Source organism: Parambassis ranga, chromosome 4 (genome assembly GCF_900634625.1).
Source record: "Parambassis ranga chromosome 4, fParRan2.1, whole genome shotgun sequence".
NCBI classification, from domain to species: Eukaryota; Metazoa; Chordata; class Actinopteri; family Ambassidae; genus Parambassis; species Parambassis ranga.
In genome coordinates this window covers 17633644-17656170 of record NC_041025.1, presented here as the reverse complement: position 1 = coordinate 17656170, position 22527 = coordinate 17633644, and the positions used below count along the sequence as shown (strand labels likewise).

The window sequence follows — 22527 nt, the reverse complement described above, 5'->3', positions numbered from 1 at the left end:
GTGTGTGTGTGTATGTGTAAATGTACTGTATATATTGTGCTTACAATAGGAGCAGGGCAGTGGGAGAAAGTGTGTGTGTGTGTGTGTGTGTGTGTGTGTGTGTGTGTGTGTGTGTGTTCATACCAGTTACATCCATACTGCCTCTGTTTCACACCGGATGCCTTTCAGTCACATCCTGCCTTCCTGTCAGTGTCTTTTTTCTTCTTTTTTTTGTTGTTGTTACTATGTTACATTACATTTTATTATCACTTTTTTGTGCATTCCAATACAGGTTTTATTTATTTATTTTTTTCACATTGATCTCATAAATATTATACACTGTTGGGTCTCCTCTTTTGATGGATTCAAACATTCAGGACAAACTTTAGTTGTTGTTTTTTTTTTCTTAAACAAAAAAAAAGAAAGAAAAAGAAAAAATTGTACATTTGCTGAACTGAAACAGATTTTGTGTTTATTTGTTTCTCAATATTCTATCATCTTATCCTAATACTGTCTTTGTCTTCAATGGTGAGGAATTCCCATCAAAGTTTTCCCCCTTCTGTTAATACTTTAGGGAATTTTCAAACGTCGGGATGTATGGCTGTAATGCCCCAAGATTTGTTCTCCCTGAAAGAAACGATAGAGTAAGAATATATTAACTACAGAGCAACCTGGCTTTATGGGGTCTGCATTTACTCTTACTTCATTTTAGGTTTACCAATAAGTTAAGCATAAATATATATATATATAAATATCAATATATGCTTTGCAGCATTCCTTTTTATTTAAATTTTAAAGCCATGTGTTCATGCATTAAAAAGCAATTTTTGACTGCAGGGTTTAGATGCAAATCCATGGGGCATTACGTTAAAACCATAAACATCATAAAATAGGAAACAGAAATTAAAAATGGAAGCAAAAGAAAAAAAGAAAAAGAAAGAAAATTAATAACTGAATGTTTTCTATCATTTGTTGATGTGACAAACGGAAAACTGTACTCGAGAAAGAAGACAAAAATGGCGAGTGTAATGAAAAATAAAAGCCGTTTAAAGCAAAGTATTTTTATTCACACAAATTTAATAAGATATATAACAACCGTTTGGTCCATAAATATTTAAGGGGAAATAGTTTCTATACACCATCTTTATCAAGAAACAAGGAAACATGGACAATCTTGATAGAACACTTACTGTACTCAACTATTAACACGAAGATCAATATATAAGGTTCTTGGAATTACCCAACTATATCTGAAAGAGTGCACAAATGCTTTCTATGACATCGCTGCCCCCTTTTTTTTTAACAGGATACACCATAAAAAGATCTTCGGAAATAAGATGCAAAACAGTACAAAACTAGTGAGGCGCCAAAAGGATGTGAATCAGTTAACAAAGAACACATATAATCCTGAATTTCACAAACTTTCTCCCAAGTTATAGCATAAGGCACATAGTAGAACTGAGTTAGGCATCTACTTCATGAAGTAGATCAAGAGAACCACTTTGTTCCACAATAGAACAAATTGTGATGCTCACAATGAAAATGTATCAACTCCATTTGAAGGTTCTTTCCTTTTTCTCTCTCTCTCTCTCTCTCTCTATCTTTCAGCCAGAAGAAACATGTTTTTGGTCTGTTCAGTGGCAAGTGTCATTAAAGAAAGTATAAATATGGCCAAAAAGGAGAACACATGGACGATGATTTCCCACTGGCTGCCTCTTTTTTTTTTTACCAACGACTCCACCTATTCTGAGGTCATATGAATGATCATGTCAGCTCTACAAATCTAGTCTGCAATGTCGCAACCACTTCGTTTCTCACTTTTTTTTTCCCTTTTTTCTTTAAAAATCACATCGTTACCCTGAGCAACATGATAAAAACAATAATGCACTTTTCACTGGGCAGTATATTGTCACTGTGCAACTGAGTTTAGTTGTGGATCTATGGATATGTTTGCTAGGCTTTATCCATTTGACTATATGGTTTAATCTACGAGGCCAAAAAAAAGTGCTCTGTCATGAAAACAATCCATTACAACAGTGCCCATGAACTGCTCTCCAATCGGAATTTATCAAACAATTTCTATCAATGTGACTGCATTACATGTTGAACAGTTACCACTGTACAGATTGTTAGGATTTTGCTTCTCCTTTTTATCACAGTAGAGACAAATATATATATTTATATGTATGTATGTGTGTGTGTGTGTGTGAGTGTGGTTTCAGCATCTAATAAGCTGCAATGGTTCTGTGCTGTCTTACAATGTAATTTAGGTGTTTTTGCATGTAGCTCTGTGAGATATCCCAATGTCTGATTCCATCCAACTCAGTCTCAAAGACCGAAACATTCGGAAATAATTAAAGCCTGTTTTCTGGAGTTACCCATATACAGAACATTCTACAAGTTTATTTCCCAAATTATTCCAAAACAGAAAAAAAGAAATCTTTAAATTGGATAGTGCGAACACAGTGCATACATATACAGGTTTCTGAGGGCAAAAATTCATATTATTTTTAAAATTTACCAATCAACCATAAATTAGGAAGGGGGGGGTCATTATTTTTTTTAACCATAATTCAATACAAATGTACAAATAAAGTCAAATCAAGTAAAGAAATTCAAATTTTCCAGATAAGCTTCAAGTTTTTTTTTCTTTTTCCAATAAATTGTGGAATCCATGACAATTTTCTAATATTCCTTCATCTCCAAACAAATGTCCCGTCCAAAATCAATCTCTGCATGTGAGCATGCAGTTTCAAATGCTACACATTTTAAGTGATTTCCTCCTGTTTTTAATGTGGTTGCTGCTCTCGCTGCTGCTCTTGGTTTGTGTACACAGTACAGCACTTTCTGTTCCAAAAGGAGCTGTCTCTGCTTGATTTAAAGGTGTCACTTAAAAAAATAAAATGCAAATTGAGAAAAAGGAAAGGAGAAAAAAAAGAAAAAGAAAACAAATAAAAAATAATAAAAAAAAAAAAATCAGGTAAAATCAAAAATCAGTCTGCTAGAGATAGCTTAAAAAAGGTTTGTCAAGGTAGTTTGCGAAGGGCTCCCCGAATCATGGCTGTCCAAACTAGAGGTGACGGAGGTCACTACAGTGATAGAGGGGTTTGTCAGGTCTGTTAGTGTGGCCGCGCTGGAGGGGGGGGTCAGGGCCCCACTGTCGGATGAGGGTGGAGGGAGTGAGGTGCCATCAGCCTTATCAACACCTCCATTCTCCTGTCGCAAAACGTTCCTTCTGAATTTGGCTCTTGCGTTTTGGAACCAAACCTGCAAACCAATCCCAATGTGGCTTTTACTTTTTGTGTTTAAGATTAATTTTTAAAAAAAGAATCATGTGTACATATCAAGTTATCACAGCTGTCACTGTATCAAGCTGCCCTGGTCTTAAATATATAGTAAATATATAATATATATATATATATATATAAATCTTAATATGAGCATACATTATTTTGAGGGGCAGGTAATACTCAACACTGCATACAAGAATCATTTTTAAAGTGCAAGAGTTAAATTACACCTTTTTTCTAAGGATAAAAAAGACATGTGCACTCTTGTTATTAGGAATATTAGCAACAATTTTATACTTTTTTACACTAAGTAACTATTTTTCTGCTGTCTTTGCCAAAAACAATCCAAAAAAACTCTAGATTAAACCCCTGGATGCACATCTAATGGCTAAATGGACCAACAAAACAAACCAAAACTAAAAACCGATGATCATTTTGGTGTGAAATGAGAGGAACGTGGGTGCAGACACATGATGCGGGGTGATCACATTAAGTAAGAAGAACGGCTCTCTGCTTACCTGTAGCACTCTCTTAGTGAGGCCTGTTTTCTGGGCCAGCTGCTTTAAGTCCTTGGCGTCCGGATTGTGGTTGATGGCAAAGTAGGATTTCATTGTCCGCAGCTGATGGTGCTTGAAGGAGGTCCGCATGCGTTTGGTCTTCTGTGCTGGAGGGTAAGCCTGCTGGTCCCGGTCCAAGTGATCGGTGTCGTTCTCATTGCAGCCTGCAGCGTGGACAGAGAGCATGGTGTGTTAAACATTTCTTTGCTTTGTCATCAGTTCTATCATTAATCTTTGGTCTAATTGATAAACCCATCCACAGTGGCAGTGGACAAACTGACTGTACAATAATTTGACTTCATGCATGCACAGCACTTTTTTTTTTTTGTATTATCTTAAAACAAAAAGCAAAGTGATGAATTTTAAACCATATGCTGGGATCGTGCTAAATTATTTCTGCTTGTGTTTGCAAAGACTAATAGGCCTAATGGGCCTCATTTGTCAATAGCTTAGTGTGTAAAATACATAAAAACGGAGCCACTAAATTAAAAGCATGCCAGCCTGAAACGTTTAGAACACAAAGGTGTTTCCTTTGTGTAAAACACACAGTGAAAATAACATCTAAGCTGAACCATCCTTTATTTAAACTCCTCTATAGAATATGATTTTTACATTACAGCCTGTGTGAAATGATTTAATAGCATTATAAGGTCTCGACTTTGCTACGTGATGTATGTTTGTTAGTGAAAGTGAACTGATTTAATACATTTCTGTGCAGAGAAAAATCTAGTCAGCAAATAATATGCAGGGCTTTTAAATTACACGTTGTATTGATTTGAAATGCTGACCAGCTGTGTTTCTTACTGGCTACTTAAATATCAAATGAAATACACAAACACTTCATCACTAAGATGGAGCACAGAACCCTCCCTCAAATTAATCAGCTTGAATCAGGCAGGCACACATTTCATAAATTACAGGATTCATATTTTATGTTGTGTCATGAAGCTGTTTTTTTTTTCTTTTTTTTGTGACATCATATGCTCCATTAATATAACAATCACTGACATCTCTGTTTCTCTGCTCCAGCCCTTACTTGGATTGTGTTTCACTCGGTATTACCCACTAGGGGTCTCTATATCCAAACAAGACCAAACTGCACTGAGTGCTGTGCAATACACAGTAGACCCACACCTTTCCCTGGTGGAAACAAACACGAATGTGCTCGCTAGCAGACAACAAAACCCCCTCTTCCTATTTGTCATGAGTTTGACGCTCCTGATCTGCAGAGGAGTTAAATATTAACACGAACAGTGTGATAGTACAATAATGAGAAGTGCATAGTAACTGTGATACAGGAAATAAGAAATTTAAAGGTATATTTTAATTTTTTTTAAATGTTAACTCTTAATGTGATCCTTGTAGGCCAAATTATTTCATATTAGAAAACGACACATACACATGACCAAAAAATCTCATCATTTTTTAATTAGCACATATTCTATTTCTATTCGATTTAATTTAATTAATTAAAATTTAAATGATAATATTCCCGTTGGGACTTTCACTGTGTCTGTGGTGCTTAATAATAAATTCACAGAGACATCACTGTGGGATTTTCCTCTCTGTGTGTTTACCTGCAGTATATTTAGAGCATATCTTATTATCACGGGGAAGTACAATGGCTATTTTTTCCTATTATTGGCATCAATGAGAACTTTAAGATTTGCATAATCCCTTGGATTTGTGTTTACGCATAACAAACCAGAGCTCTTTCAAGCGGAGCGCTGACTGTACACAGTTTTCAGCCCCTGGCCTCCCTCTCTCTCCCTCTCTCTCCCCCTGTCTCCCTGCAGCAGGCCCCTCTGCACGGCGCTGCTGCGTCCCTGAGAACTGTGCTGACCGCCGCACAGGAGGCCAGGGATTCCAACGTCACCTTCAATTAACAAAGAACAATTAACGCGCAGATTACCCCTATTCCCCCTATTCACCGGGAACAGAGGAAACTTGGCGCACAATGACAAACTTTCTCAACCGCACACTAATTCGCAGAAAGCGACAGCAAAATGGGGACGCTGCAGGGAGGGCCGGTGAGGTCAGGCTTCAACATCCAGCGACTCAATGCAAGGTTTTTAAGATGAAACCAACATTTAACAGCAGCTCAGCGCGCGCTGCGACTGTTTCCATTTTGGATGTTTATGTTCATTTTAAGCATTTTTTTCCACATTTATTATGACTTAAATTCATCCTAATTATAAAAAGTCGATGAGCAGGTTGACGGCGAGGTCAGATTTCGATCATTCTCTGCGCAACACACGCCACAGAACCTGTGCGTAAAGACAGATCAACTAGCCTGCGGCTGCGGCAACGCAGACGATCTTCACCTACATGTACTGGAAGTGCGTTCATTTAAACAGAAGTCAGAACTGTTGCAACGGGGCATCTGAAGGCATCCGTGCGTAACGGACAAATGACTTTAAATGAAAAATAAAAGGTAAAAAAGCATTATTGTTATTAATTTATTTATGTATTTATTTGGTTGTGATGGTGTCTACCTGACTTTTATTTATGATTTAAATAAGGAAAAACCAGCTGAGCACCGCGACCTTTTAGTCAGCAAGGTCCGAGGACCGTTTCGGTTTTTGTGCATCCACAAACCAGCAAAAAAAACTACCAACCCAGTTATATGTATTTTAATAAATTTAATAACTGTTTGTTTAATTTGTTTTTTGTTTTGTTTTTTTAGACGTGAGCAGATTTATAATAAGTTCTGTGTGTCTCCTGTCTGCAGCAGCTCAGTGAGTCCATTATAGGTCAGGCAGTGAAAGCTGCACCAGAACACATCACACAAACCTTAAGTGTTTTTCTAACGTGAACTAGTTTCCTGCCTCGATGTGAGGCCCTGGGCTGAGCAGCACGCAGCCTCACCTGTGTTGTAGCTGGGTATATCTATCCCCATGGCAGGGCTCTTCCTCTTGCGCGGCCTTCCCTTCTGTGCCGTGCCGGTGCCGTTGAAGTAGGGTAGAGAGAGGCCGCCGCCCTTGGCTGCCAACTCAGCGAAGTTGAGCTGGGGATGGTAGTCCGGTCCCTGCACCAGCGTCTCGAAGTGGAGCCGGCAGTACACCAGGTTGTCCTTCATGCCGAAGTGATCGCCCGTGGTCAGGGTTTTGTTGCAAGTGGTGCACGTGAAGCAGCTCAGGTGGTAGACGGAGTCACGCGCTCTCATCACCATCTCAGAGGCCGATATCCCGAGGTGGCAACGCGCGCACCTCTGCACGGAGAACCTTCTGGAACAGACACATCGTCAAGACTCCTCATACAGAGAGACCAGGTGGGGACAAACACAACAAGAGGTGGAGGTGGTGGGAGAGGGGAAATTATCCAAAATGAACCCTGCACTGTCAGACTAAACGTGAACAGGTCTCACTTTTTCCTCACAAAACAAAGTCTGTGCCACAGCTTTGATGTAGATATGATGACCATGATAGATCCAGGCCTGTACGTGGAGCATGCATTCTGCTAACAGCCACATCTGGCCTGTAAGATGTGTGTGTACAAATGTTTTCTCCCTTACTCACTCCTACAACCTAATAAAACCTGCAACTGTTAACCCATTGTGTTTGACATTAAACACCAAAGAGTGCAGGTAGATAGACTGAAGGCTCAACTATACACACACACACTCGCACTGGTGAGTCAGCTAACGCATTTTTTGCATATGCATTTGAATGCATCGCGTCAGTTTACTGTTAGAGTACAGTATAGAGCGCATTCTGCATGGCTGTATAATAACCCACAGCAGAGATGTTGTAATGCTGTGGTTCTTCTGGTGCACACAGGGCCACAGCACGCTGACACAAAGATCCCTCACTGCTGTTTCTGAGAGGGTTTACATGACACTCAGAGCTCCACAAAGCTTTACAGCTGATGGATAAAGTGCCATTTCAGTATCATAACATATTCCCAATTACCAGCCTGCAGTCTCTCTGTGTGACTGTTATGATGTGATCCATGCAACAATGAGGCCTGTCACAGCCTGTTGAATCAGGGCTAACAGTGCAAAATTAAATCTTCATTTAAAAGAATAATGGGTAAAAAAAAAAATCTCTACTTTTACGCGTCAGAAATGCAGAATTATGCGTAAAATGATGTCAATGATTGACCTTGATTTTTCTTACCTGTAGTAATCCTCTTTGCAATAGATACTCCCATCCTTGGCAAAACACGTTAGCTCCGATTCCAGCGCTAGTTTACATTCACAGCATTTGAGACACCGCAGGTGCCACTGTTTGTCCACGGCCAGGAGGTAGTATCTATCCGAAATCTTGCCGCCACAGCCGGCACAAAGAGCAGGCTTCTCCGGGCTCATAGAAGGCATGGTCTGAGGCAGAGAGGGAGGGGAGAGAAAGCTCAGGCACAACTGCTTCTATAAAGCGACAGCTGGGGAAATCTCATGTAAAATACACCAGGCCTTTATCCGCTCTCTGCTCAATAATACATCTTTCTTTCTTTCTTTTAAAGCTCAGCAGTACTTTTTAAATAACACAAACACACACAGGCTCAATCTGCTGATGGGCCTCGGCCATATATAAAATATCAGGTTAAAAAAATTAATTAATTTGTAACATTACATTTTGTTAGTTTAACTCTTTTGTATTGTAAATTTCATGTAAACATAAATTTACTGAAAAATAAATTTGAGCTAAATAATAACAGCCTATTAAAAATATATAATATAAACTTACAACGAAATTTACTGAATTTACTGAACATTAAATAATCACTATTATATCCTTGTTACTGTTTTTAAAAATATATTTATTGAATATTGTACAGTGGCAGCCATGTTTAGTAATTATTTTGTGATTTTAAAATTTAAAAAACAAACATTGAAATTGACTACTCATTAAATTAGTATTTTTTGATGAAGATAAATCCTCCTCTGTCTCCTACTTACCTACAAAAAATAATTTCCACGCACGTTTCCCGTGCCACCACGCGAGGATTTGATCAAAATGCTTTTACTTTTAATTCAAACACATGGTGCTCTGGCTCTTACCGACTCTCTCCCGTTGAGCTGCATGCCCTTCGCCAGACGCGACTCCGTTTTCGACCTCCTCTCCATCTCCTCCATGATCCCTTGGATGTGATCCCCGGAGATCCCGTGGAAAAGCATGGCTCCCGGTCCTGGACGCAACGTGCAACTGCCTGCCTCTGTTTTGCAGCTCACAACTTCCATATACTGTACTGCAGCGCTGCGCCCCGCTCTCTCAGCGCATCCAAGTGGGCTCTGAGGTTCTAAGAGAGGCACACAAGAAAAAAAAAATACGACACAACCCCAGAGATTCAGATCAGCTCCTCGGCAAGAAGTGCAAACTGGAAGAAAAAGGGAAAAACTACAGCATGGGTGGGAGAGGAGGAGGAGGAGTGCTGCTGCTGCTGCTGCTGCTGGTGCACCAGCTTTTTCCTTCTTCCCGTGAATGTCTCTCCTCCAGAAAAAAAAATGTATATAGTCCAAATGATGCGACAAACCGGTGTGGAAGTGGTGGGGAGGGAGGAGGGGAGGGGGCTACAGTGTGAACACTCGCCAAAAATAATGACACAAAGTTTTTGTGTTGTTTCTTTTTTTGGTGGTTTCTCTCTCTCTCTCTCTCTCTCTCTCTCTCCCGATTTTTCCCAGTCAGGGGTTCCTCGGTGCTTGGAGGTCAGGTTGGGACTGCCTGGATTTGAGAACCGTGTCCTATTTGTGAAGAGAGCAGAGCCGGCCCAGTCTGAATAATTTGGTAGGAGGAGTTCCTCCCTCTCCCTCTTCCTCCCTCTCTCTCTCTATCTCTCTCTCTCTCTCTTTCTGCATCGCCACTGATTTCTGTTCACCAACAAAGAGCTGTCACTCTTCCCTCAAAAACTCCTGATTCTGGCTGCGCGAAGGACCACTGCTTTATGGTATTGACATTTTCATTACTTTTATTCCCCCCATTTAAAGCTGGACTGCAGTCACAAGGCGCCTGGACTGCGATGATGTAATTTGAGAGTAAATATTATATTTGTTTAACATGTCTTAACCAAATAAAAGGTGTAAAAAAGTTTCAAAATAAAAGCTTTTATTATTATAAGGTGTAGATACAAACACGTCTTATATCATGTGCCATTTAAAGGCGCTTTATTTGGCATAAGTTTGAATTTTATTATCATAATGTCACAGTTTGAACAGGTTTTAATAAAGTGTTTTGGTGTCCCTAAATAACATGAGCTCTGTGTGTGTGTGGTATAAATGTATTGTCTGGGGCGGGGCAGTGATCAGTGATAGGCTAGAGGGGCGTGGCCAGAATGCATTTAATAATCTGAAAGAATATTAGCACAAATGAATGAGATTTGCTTTCAAAATAAAAGCCATCTTGTCATGACAACCTTCAGTAACATGGAAAACACTCCAGCGCAACGCCCTTAAAGATTAGACATAATTTGATTAAGCTTCTTCTTTCTTTTTTTTTTCCATGTATAAAAATGTAGGTTTGTCTTTTCAGTGTAAAATCAGTTCCCTTCCTCTCCATTAAACGCTCATTTGAAGCACTGTCAGGGATTCATTACCACAGGACACCCTGTCTTCTCTGTGTCTCTTGAATTAGGCCAAATCCTTGTTTAACTGCAGGAGACTTGATCTGATGACAACAATAAACTGACGACAGCTGATGGTCGTCACAGGGAAACCACCAAAAGTTATTCGATATTGTTCATGCTTTATTTTAAAATTCTATACCCTCCTATACAATCTGCAACGAGAAGCTACAATAAACACGTGTCAACTTTAAAGGGTGTGAACCTCTCACAGAAGGCAAAGACATGGTTTTACCGTCCAGCACACAGAAACACACATGGTGACGTGAAGTAATCAAAAAGGAGGCAGCTCCAGGTCAGTCTTATTATTAATAATATTATTATGTGACAGGCTTGAGGTAAACGTGTGCACAGATCAATGACGTTAACATTTGATCACAAAACAATAAATATTCCGGCTTAAACTGCTTTAGTCCCATTAATAGATTTACTGAGGCTCACAGGGGGATTGCAGGTGAGGATGCTTCATCTTAAGACGTGTTACATTATCATGTGAACCCTCCCCACCACCACCACCACCACACACACAGCGTGAAGCTGTGTTGGCTTGAATTGGAGGCCCCTTGATAGCAGAGCTGTAAGAACTCTCCTGGACGCGCTGGACCTGCAGCTGCTCTGAAACCTTAATTTGCGCTCTGTCGGTGGAAAAAGGGACTCAAAAAAGGGACAAACGGATTTGATTTCATCTGGACAAAGACACCCTGAGAGCAACGATCAGCTCAGCGCAGTGTGATATTTAATCTAAATGCTGTTATTATTATTTTTTTGTTGACTCCCTGACTGTAATCCTAATTCAGTTTTCTTTAATGAAAACATCTTTCACTGTCGATAAAGAATAGTGTTTTGACCCGTTGCCTCCAGCAGTGACATTTCATTTGACTGAAGAGGGTTTAACAATGTGTCAGTGAGCAGCAAGGGGATGAGGGAATAAAGTCTTTTGTGCAGGCGTTTTGTGTTGTTTCGTTTCCCTTTCTCTGGATCTAATTAGGATATCATACCTGCCACTGAATATATTGTCTGCTAATGTCCTCTTTTGTTTGTGTGCTCATTGGCTTGTTTTATTATTAGGCCACATTGCATTTAAACCAACCCTCAAAAGCTCCATTACGCGTTTATATTAGTCACAATGTTAAAAAACGCTTTTATTTTGAAATATATAAAATCTTTATACCCTATTGTTAATTAAACAGAATGTATGTCACCTATCACATGTCATTACTGGCGTTAATACAATGTGCAAAATTAAGTCATTTATTAATAAAAAAAAAAGATTTTTAAGATTCGTCATCTATTGATTTTGAATTAAAAGCTCCAAAAATGGCACAATTCTGCTTTGCTCCGTTTAAAAATTAACTAAAAGGTAAATAAAAGCGGTGACAGTATCATTTCTAAAATAGCAAAAGAGCCTCAGTGGGCCTAATTCTGGTCGAATAGATAACTAAAAAGAAATTTTAATGTAAAAAATCACACCTAAAAACTAATTAAAGCCTATATTTTCTAGAAAAGCTTCAATATTATAGGTATTTTTCGTGCCTAATTTTGACAGATCACACTTGCATGTTATTTATCTCTCTATTTAATATTACTATGAGGGTTTTCGTGAAAAAAAAACTATAGGTCGAGGGAGTTGTTTATCCCGCAGCCACTGTTTCTTATCATCCATCAGGCTCTGTCGCGCATTGCTTTACACGCTCCCCTCCTTATTTTTCTGTTAAAACAAACCCTCCTCTGTATTATTATTATTAATATTTTTATTATTATTATCGCCTGAAGAATAAATAGCATTAGAAGTGGGTCTTACCTGAGGCTGTGCAGATCCCTGTGCAGCGCGCAGGCTTGGTGGAGCTCCGGACTTGTGCGCAGTGTGCAGTGGAGACAGGAGGAGACGCTGCCGGTAGATGGGGGGCTGTTCCTGGTTTCTGAGCTTACACTTCTAGTTGGAGCGTCAATTAAAACACAAGACATTTAAATATTCCTCTCTCGTATGCAGACAGCCCTCAACACACACACACAGCGCGCAGAAAAATGGGAAGCCATGAGCCAATGGCCTACTCAGCATGTAATCTGGGATGTATTCGTAAATTAAAGGCGAAGATCTGAAACTCTGAAAATACCAAATGTGATAATGGATTTCATGTATAGTCTATTTTTTTCTAAAACAATGTAGCTCATACGTTTTTTTTGCTTTAGCCTTATAACACTTTTACGCGCATCTTCTTCACCCCTTGGTTCTTTGCAATTACATGCATATCGTTTAAACGCACGTTTACTGTGTGAGGTTGACGCGCAATGAGCACGGTTACAGCTCTAATGTTTCTGATTGGAGAAGATTGTGTGAATAAATAATTAGATGGTTGTATAATCAAAGCAGATCAATCAGTCTGAGGAAAATAGGGAGCACAGCAACACACGCCTACAGGGAAAAAAATAAAAACATCTTTTGGTACTGAATGACCAAATAAGCCTGCCAAACCGAAACCACTTTCAGTTCTAATTGATATCTAATTTAAATAACATTACTCACTACTAAATATCAGAATTTTTATTTCCCATCTTTGTTTTTAAATTTCAAACGAATGATGCAAACAATACATTTAAGAGTAATTGATGATGATGATTGCTTTCGGTCTGTTTTCCATTTTTTTATTGAATAAACGCGCCTAAAATGACAAAAACAATATTAACACAACTCCATTCATGAGATCATGTTTGTATCTGCATCCATCTGCTGTAGCTAACAAACTTCATGTAAATTCAAAGCCATAATGAGGAAGAATTCTGCACTCATGTGGCCTCCTGATGCAAAATAAATGATGATGGAAAATTCACCCATAAAGTAAAAAATGTATGAAATATTATTGATGTTTTGACGTGGATTGGGCCTGAAGTATTTAAGAGGTAGACGTAATTTTAAAGTGCACCTGAGCTGAATATTTGTTGGGAATAAAACAGAGGTCACCAAGAAAAAAAAGAGTGTCCTAACAGCACACATACTGTGGCATCAATGGACTGATATCAATTGACAACAAGTGAATAGAATATTGTGTGTGTGTGAGCAAAGGGTGACAATTAATTACACCTCTGTACTGCCTGCATAAATGATCATGTGCCACACTGCTAACAGTCATTTTGCTTCGCTCCTTCAGCCTGGGCTGACATCACAGTGTATCTCATCAATAATGCAACAACGCTGAGATCCATTTCACAGTGTACCACAACAACGTGACGCGCACACAGCGCTCTCTGAGCATGATACCCAGACAGGCGCTGCAGCATGCATGCTTCAGCCACAGATAGCAGCACCAACTGGGATGCCTCCCTGCCTGCCTCTCTGCCTGCCTGGATCCTCTCTCTGCTGTAGGGCATGGTGGTTAGATTACCACACATCCAGGGTTCATCTGGAGTTATCATTTCTGGGTCACCTCAAGTGACACTCAAGTCTCGCAGAGGGAGCACTCAGTCACTCCCAAAAGCATGGCCAGAGAAGGAGCTAGGTGGAGGCAAGGAAGACAGGCAAAGAGGAGAAGGAGGAGGAGGAGGAGGAGGAGGAGAGGAAGGAGGCGGGAAGGCTCTCCCAGGATCCACTGTGGTGTGGGGAACCACAGGCTAAACACTGACAGAATGAAGGAAAGGGGTGGGAAGTGAAGGGAGAGGGTGGGAGGTGAGGAGGAGGAGGAGGAGGAGGAGGAACAGTGGGAGGAGTGAAGCACTGTAAAGCTGTATCCTAGTCACATGTGTCCCAGTCACATGAGCCTGGGTGGGTGGGTGGGTGGGTGAGAGGATGGCGAGACGTCCTGGAAATATTTACAAACACACAGTGGACATGCAGAATTATTAGTATGAAAACGCACAAGCAGGGACGGCCAAAGAAATGCACACCCAGAAGTGAAATCTCTAAGACAAATTTAGAAAAGCAGACACGGCTATAAATAGATTTATGAATCCCCATGTTTCCTATTTGTCATTTCCATCCTCTCTCCTCTCTCCCACTCCCTGCTTCTTCCACTTTCTCTTTTCTGCCTCTTCCAACCAACACCCCCCCCCCTCCTACCTCCCACCACCACCACATCCCCTATACCTCCCTCCTCCCTCTACACCCCTCCTTCGATCTCCTCCCTGCTCTGCTCTGCTGGAGCTCAAATCACAACCCCGGTCCCTGGCAGATGGAGGATAGGAGAGAGAAGCTCTTAACTAGCCAGCCTGAGCCTCTGCTCTCTGCACACCAACTGCTGCCTGCCTCCCCTCCCTCCCTGCCTGCCTCCACAACAGCACACGGCCACCACTACCTCTAGATACAATCCCCCACACCTCCTCCTCCTCCTCCTCCTCCTCTGGGACAGGGTATCCTCCTGGGGGATGGTGTGTGTATTAGTTCATATCTGGCCACACTAGAAAGGACATGGAAACATAATAGATGGGTGTTCATTATCACTTTATATCCGTTTCTGAGCAGAAACACTCGCTTGTAAATGTTATGTTGTCTTTCTACTTAAGCCAGTCATTACAGACAGAAAGGCAGGAGTTAACATAATGTGAGAGTTAAGGGTTATATGGTGTAAAATCTAAAGAAAGCAGTGACATTGTCAGACAAGAAATCACAGATACGAGTGCATCAGGAGGGAAATAAACAGGCCGAAGTTCTCCTCAGGCAGTGAGGTGCCTTTGACTGCCCCTGACTCTCCTTTTATCTGGGCTCATCTGGCGACCAAGACTTGGCCTGGCATGAGCCTGACCACCAGTTGCGGTCTGAGGGAGAAACTGCTCCTCTGTGCTATTTGCAGCCCTGTCTGTCCAAAGGAATCTGGTGCGCTGACTGTCACTCAGTGGCCATGTGTGTTTTTTATCACTAATTCTACCACAGGGATGTGGTTGTCCATATGACCACTGTGGAGGCTGCTGCCCCGAGGCGAACTGACATTGTCTGTGTAGAACGACCAGACGTTGATGTAGGGGCTGCTGCTCAAATGCTGCTTGAATATCAAGACACCACATGTGCACACACACACACACATATAAAGCAGTGCCTGGCCGATTGCTGAGACTGATGTTCCTTTCAGCCATCATACGGCTGACACTCAAGTTTTTTTTGTGTCACTTCTGGTCTGGCCAAGAGTGATGGAGACACTGTAACTGACTGTGGTTGGGGCCATTGGCCGCAGGGCTGCTGTGCCTGTTTGAGATGGGGGGACGGGTGGAGGGCGGGGGTGGGCTGCTTGGCCTGTCAACTGGTTGTGACTGGGCTGTCTGGTCACAGATCCAAACTGGACAGCTCTCTCTTTCTCTGCGGCTAGTGCCACCGTCCTGTAGAAAGGCACGCGGTATATAGCTGCCACTCTGCTCCAGTGCAGCATATGCTCCAGCTGAGGGTCAGAGATGTTCAGTCCAAAACGCCTGAAATAAACACCTCACATGTTGGGTTGGCTGTTGTAACTTGGGAGCACATCTGCACTAAGGGAATACCACTGCTGGTGCATGGCCTGTGTGTGTGTGTGTGTACATGGGTTTAAATAAACATAAAATACATGCATTTATAGATTAATACAGCACACATAAGCTAAAAACAACAAACTATCAGGTCCAATACAATTACCTCTATTTGGGCTAAATAATTGCTGCTGTCAATAATCTGACTGCGTAAATCCCCGTTTACTTGCCAAGCCGCTGTGTATGTCATGCATACATTTTTTTTTATTCAGTGTCATGATTTGGTGCAAAAAAAAAAACATGCATTACGTACATTTCTCCATAAATCTGTCTGTGGATTGCTGTGCTGTTTGTGTCTCAGTCACCAACTGCTAGGTTAGAACATGATGAGGAAAAAAAAAACATTTCAAACTGTGCCATCACTGAATTGGGAAGACGTGGAGGAGGGATGAGGCAGACATGAAAGTTGGCCTATTTCATGGTCAGGCTGCGGGACCGCCGAGGCCCTGAATGGCAATGCATCTACTTTAATGTGACAGACAAGTCCCTAGGCAAAACCCGCAGAGCCGCGGCAGGCAAGCGGGCCCAGGTACTTGATGAGTGTGACACCTTCACCGTCCCGCTGTAGAAATGTTGCTGCCGCACGCTCCGCTGCCTCGGTTTAGAATAACACCAAATAAATTCGCCTCTCATCCCGCCTGACGACGCGTTCCCAGAACCTGTCCTCCCCAGCACTGTTGGGATCATGAATCTCCTTGTAGCCGCTCACAGGGCTTTGCTCCGATCACTAAGCACTTGCCTTTGGGACCCACCTGCCGAGGAAAATTGTGGCCGCGCCAGTAGGCGGCTGCGACAGAATTCCGCGCCAGACACATCCTCTCATCACGACGCTGTTTGCCCAATCAGGCGGAGACAGGCGAGTGTGTGTGGCAGGTTCAGAGCGAGCGCCTGAAGGCATCGCGCTGCCAACCCACACGCACTCACAAATCAAGTGGCACATCTTTCCTCAGCATCTCTCGCACGCACAGGTAGTGCTGCATGAGCGCTTGACCTTTCCTAGTGCTATTACTGTGGGCTACAACGCGCGGTGTTAAATGCAACCTTTATTCTATATTGGCCTATTAGGAGCCACAGGGTGTTCTGATTGAGTGAGCCTGCCTATGCATGTGTGCGTCTGAGCATACTGGTGAACATGAGCTGATCTATTGCAGTCCTGGGATAAGAGGGCCCAGGAGTTCATTAGGCTGCAGCTCAGGAGAGCAGCCGCGGGGAGCAGTACTGGAGCCAAGTGTTGCCAGGAGGCTGAGTTGCAGGTCCGGTGGGGAGGGCTGCTGTTGATGTCCATGGCATGTTTGCTAACAGCCTGATTCCATCAAGTGGTGTAAAAGCAGCGCAGCCAAGTGTGAGGGCTGACCCTTGGCCTCTCCCTATTTTTATCAACACAGTAGGCTATTTCAGTCAAAGGTAGACAGTTCAGTCAAGCACTTGTGGAGTGTAAATGATGCTAATATTCATGCGGCAGTACATTTGGGAGAAAAAAAATAACAAGAGATGCAAAGCAAAAGAGCACAGGACTCCATCTGACTATCTGCAGCTACTTTCGCTTATATGCCCTTTATCTTGAGGGCGAAGATCTAAAATGCACTTTCAGTTTTCATCTCCATACTCCCACAACCCTTGTAAATGCATCAGAGGAGAGGAGTACTACAAAATATTAAATACTCTTGAAGAGAAATAAAAAAATGAAGCTCAAGGCGTTTCATTGGACATTCCAGAAAAATATGTGAAAAATGTAACAAAACAAAAATGCGATAAAAGACTTATTTTACATGTGGGTCTACTGAACAAATCCTATCTCCCCCTTCTCTGATTTGTGAGAATGAAAATAATCCTAAGAATAGTTGTGATTCATAAGAGATAGGTATTGCACACACACTACCCATATTTCATCATTTATTACACAGCGAAAAAAAAGACTCTCAACTAGTCCAAATAACGACAGGCAGAAGACACACAGCAACGTGTGGTGGGTTCCATCCCAAACAGGTGTCTAAGGGTTTACCTTTGGCGTGAGGCTGTTACTTCTACACATAATACAGAGAGTTAAACCTCTTCCTCATGGCGGGGTCCTTCACGTTGACTTGACCGTATGGACACTAGAAGAGAAAATGAAATACATAAACCTTGGTTCATCGGCCACATGTGGACTCAAACAGAGGACCAGACACGGACAAGCAGCAGCAGAGTGAAGCAGGAAACAGAGCAGAACAGGATCAGACCGGAGTACCACACGGAGTACAAGAACAGGATGAGACCAGGTTGCAGGGACTGGAACCCAAAACTAGCTAAGTAAACTATGTATGCATCTCCCAGTATGCAATGAGATCTGAGTGCTCAGAACATACATGAAGGTGGTGTGGGCAGTACATCCTAACGCAGTGTGTGCCTGGGCTCAGATTAAAAGCCCACCTATATAACGCTGTAAGCAGAATATACGTGATATACGTGCCAAAGGCATCATGGAGCAACAACTTCAAACATATAGGGTGATCTGGTTTGCCTCGCACATACCAGCATACTGGTTTACTGAACTGAGGAGCCAATCAGAGTGATCGCTTTTTGTTTGCACTGATGAATCCAGAATCCAGTGTCAACGTTCTAATTTGGACAAAAAGAGGTCTGATAAACAAAATTAGAGCTACTCAACAATGGCATATCATTGGCTAATGGCTAACAGGTAGCTTGGTGTCTCAGCACTAAAAAAATGCAATGATTATGTGTTATTGTTGAACAGCTTTAAAACAAACCCAAGGATTTTACTAACATGTTCTGGCGATCATCTGCCACTGTTGTGTACTATTTTGTGATTTGTCTTATTGTGCAACATCTGCCAAGTGCAACAAGTTTATCTTCTCGCCTCAACAGAGCTAACATGTTTATATGCTGGAAGCTGACTAAATATTAATACCTGAGATATATTTTTTTTTAACAAAATGTTTTTTAACCCCAAAGACGATCTATTACCACGGTCAATGTTGACAAAGCTATGCTGCCCAGCTATAAAAAAATAAAGTGCATTTGTCAAAACCACCCTTAAAACATGCAGTTAATGTCTACATTTAATTCTTAGTGGGAAAGAAAAGATCACAGCCACATGGGAGAGGATAAGGTGAAACAAAACACAACAGCTGAAGCACACAACCTGGTAAGACAGAAACAAAGAGCTCACATGTCTGCACGCACTGCCACAGCATTTTCCTCTCTGAAGGTGGGCATGCTCTGTGAACACCTTATACCCGCTGCAAGGGTCGACATACATCTGCTTCTTTGCCTGAACATAATGGAGATATTATTATTTAATTAGTGTGACATACAAACACGTATGCTGCTACGTGAACCCTGCATACATAACTGAATACAGTACATACTGCATCCTCACCCAGAGGCTCGTGTAAGAATCATATTGAACGTGAACGTACACACCGAGACAGATTGCTGTGGGTCAAAGTGGGGCCTCTATGCATAGAAACAGATGTAAGACAGTCTAATTCTTATGATGTGTTTAATTCATTAGTTCTGTCCTTCTGTGTGCAATCCAGCAGAAAATGCTTATTTAGCTGTGAACACTGTAACAAAAACATATTTTGGATTCAGTCATTCTTTCATTCGGACCAATCACAGAGCCACACACACACACACACACACCTTCTGTAAGTGAAAAACTCTGAACTCCTCTGCCATCCCTTAGGAAGTTAGAAAATGTCATCTCTCAGTCTGTTTCAAACTGAGAGCCCACTAGTTGGTGAGCTTTGACAGGCCACAAAGAGAAAAAGGCCCGAGGCCCTTCGGTGACACGGCCTGTCATTTCACATGGCGCTGCACGGCCACATAGTGAAGCTGGCATAGCTGGGCCCCCGTCTGTATTGTGCTTTTCCCACCCAGGCCCTACCAGTCTCTTCAGGTCGTGGCCAACTTACCTCAACTTCACGCACACTCAGAAGCACAATATTTACAACAGATAAGCCTAAAGGCATGCAGATGACACCTACGCTCACCTCTGTCATCAGCACTGAGCGCACTGGCTCTGTTTGATGGAAGAGCGAGAAGGATTTGGGGAATATGATGGATCTGGCAAAGACAATTATCATCATTACTTCATGACATGAACTGTATACTTTGAACTAGAATACTTTTTCAACCGTAAATGCCTATCACCGAATGGTTTTTCAAGCAAATTAAACTGACACCTCAGACTCACATGGGGGTGTTTTTTCTATCTCCTATGACCAATAGTGACATCTTTCTTGATATAAAAATCCCACACACAATTGATAAGAGTACAGTTAGTGCTGTAGACCCCAAGAATTCACAACAATGACATTAAAGTGATAAACCAATGTAACATTTCACATTTCAACTAACTACAAATTTCCCTCTCTGCTGTTATGAAATCTGCAGGATGATGAAGATGAGAGCGAATAAACCAGCTGGTGGTATTTCCTCCTTCTTTGTGGGTACTTGATCTGCGTTATCATGCAGACTGAGGTGTCGACTACCAAAGTGCTGTCTCTTTATCTGGATCCCACACTGATAAGTGAACATTTTTTAAGTACAGGTTGGGTATCTTTCTCTGGTCTTTCACCTTATTATGATTTCACAGTAGCAGCCACACACTGTAGTACCAGTTTACTGACAGGTGGCAACCAGCAGGAAGAGAGATGTTTAGTTATTGAGTACATAAGGGGAGACGACGCTGTGAGGACAGGTGAAGATACCTTACAGCTGGTTAGTATCATGCTTTGTCTGGTATAGCTGTGTGTTTCCAGTGTTATTGATCCTAATGTGACATGTATTTGTTCTTAGTTACTTAAATCACACGGGCACTTCTACACTACATATGTACTAAAATCAAGTATTTCTGCACCATCAGTGTAGTGGCGAACTTGTTTTTAACAGATTTGCTTCCTATTGTGGCTTTACTGTAATTTATAGTAAATATTATTTTGCTCATATGGCTGAACTGTGCTGTACAACAAATTTATTATGTAGCCTATACAATTACATCATCATATTGTTGCTAATGAATTCACCTTTAATTGATGGAGTCCTTATAAGGAATTCCCCCTCTACTAGCAAGCTCAGACCAATCATATCTGATCAATATTTGATATATGGACAGTGATTGGCTGTTAAGATTTAAAGCAATAACACCTCAGACTTGTTTTTTTCTTTTATAGCTGATGGCCCATTTACCTGCCTTCACACTGGTGACACTTAAAGGAAACGCTCAGTTTTACAATTTGAGTGGAAAATGACAACAAACACAAACCATGTGTGAGCGCCTGGACCTAATTAATCACGCCAACTCGTAGTGATGTGATTGCACAGGATGACATGATTGGATTGGAAGTCTTCACCGTGATGCATCTTACCTCACATGCCTCTCTATGGATTCTGTGGATGGTCATCTCTTCCTCCGTGAACTTTGCGTGCTGGTCTCCGCTCTCCGTGCAGCTGCTGCTGCTTGCTGTCACCGGCTCTGCTGCACTCCTGCCTGCATTGATCTGTGACACAGTGCTGCTGCTGCTGATCCAGCTTTCTTCTGAGAGCCTCCGTATCGACATGCTTACAAGTCGTTTAATAAACTGGACACGGAGAAGAATCAATCTGCTAACACATGCTACAAACGGGTAATTTTTGTGAAACATGCTACTGTAAAACCTCCCGGAGTGCATTTATAGTTTACAGGAAAATGATTAGAAAAGTTCTAAAGGAAACGCCATCATTAGTTTAATACATTAAAAGGGCTTCACTGTATTATTTACTCATCATTGATCCTGCATGTTTACTTTCTGTGCCCTCCTCACACACAAGTGTAACTTACTTCCGCATCTGCCCCGGCTGACATGTGACCACCTCTTAACTCTGATCCACCGGTTCACACAGCGCCCCTGCTGGTTCAAAGCTGCTACTGAACACTCCCAGGAGGTGGTATGAGGTATGAGGATGGAGAGCAGCAGTGTGTGCACCAAAGAAATCACAAGAATTAGCAATAAACATGAGAATACGCTATGTGATTGTGTACAAGGCAATAAGAAACATATCTGAACAACAAATTGTTCTTTTAAATGTTTTGTAAAGAAGTAATTTTGTCTAGTAAAACACATGAAGGGGCACATTTGGGGCTGTATATACCATACCTTAATATTTATGTATTATAATATAATATAATAATATAATATAAATTAGAGCCTTATTTAGTTTTTATTTAGACATGCCTAGCAAGCTAGCTGCTATGCTAACGATGCTAACAGGCTAATATGGCAATATTCAGCTGCAGCCCAGCAACTATGTAATTTATTTATTTTAGAAATGTACCACCTAAGCTATTTGAATTAATGCTGTAGCCTAAATGAATACCGTAAGCCTAATTATGGCCTGTTTTTTTATTCTAAATATGGAGGCAAAGTGTTACATGTTTTTTATTATTGTTCTTTTTTTCCCTTCTGTCCTTGACTGCAGTACAACCAAAGAATGCTTCTCATAATGTTAAAGTAATACGGTGACTTGGACTCTGCAAGGTTGATGAGTGGACATTAATGAATCCTTTCAAGGTTATCCAGTGCTGTAAGCCACCGGGCTACTGATGATGTGTCGGCTCCAGAATTGTGGGTAATGAAACCTGACAAGTGTCTTTTGACTGACATTGTGGGGTCAATTTA

General features: G+C 41.4%; 2 protein-coding genes across 4 annotated transcripts; both read right to left on the bottom strand.

Moving 5' to 3' along the window:
* Nucleotides 1–1122: 1122 nt before the first annotated feature.
* Nucleotides 1123–17893, bottom strand: lhx9 (LIM homeobox 9). 3 transcript variants are annotated; one of them, XM_028404511.1, is made up of 7 exons: nt 17868–17893; nt 12183–12314; nt 8826–9064; nt 7945–8147; nt 6695–7053; nt 3788–3990; nt 1123–3246 (listed from the first exon to the last, which is right to left on the bottom strand). In XM_028404511.1, exons 3-7 carry the CDS (start codon nt 9003–9005, stop codon nt 2992–2994), a joined length of 1200 nt encoding a protein of 399 aa, XP_028260312.1. In that variant the 5' UTR covers nt 9006–9064; nt 12183–12314; nt 17868–17893; the 3' UTR covers nt 1123–2991. The 3 variants fall into 3 exon arrangements, with proteins under 3 accessions (XP_028260312.1, XP_028260311.1, XP_028260313.1); XM_028404510.1 differs by lacking the exon at nt 17868–17893 and having other exon boundaries at nt 12183–12973; XM_028404512.1 differs by lacking the exon at nt 17868–17893 and having other exon boundaries at nt 6695–7050; nt 12183–12973.
* On the bottom strand, nt 17773–21710 carry c4h1orf53 (chromosome 4 C1orf53 homolog). Its single transcript, XM_028404513.1, has 4 exons — nt 21690–21710; nt 21238–21450; nt 19035–19136; nt 17773–17961 (listed from the first exon to the last, which is right to left on the bottom strand). Exons 2-4 carry the CDS (start codon nt 21427–21429, stop codon nt 17890–17892), a joined length of 366 nt encoding a protein of 121 aa, XP_028260314.1. The 5' UTR covers nt 21430–21450; nt 21690–21710; the 3' UTR covers nt 17773–17889.
* Between the last annotated feature and the right edge of the window lie 817 nt (nt 21711–22527).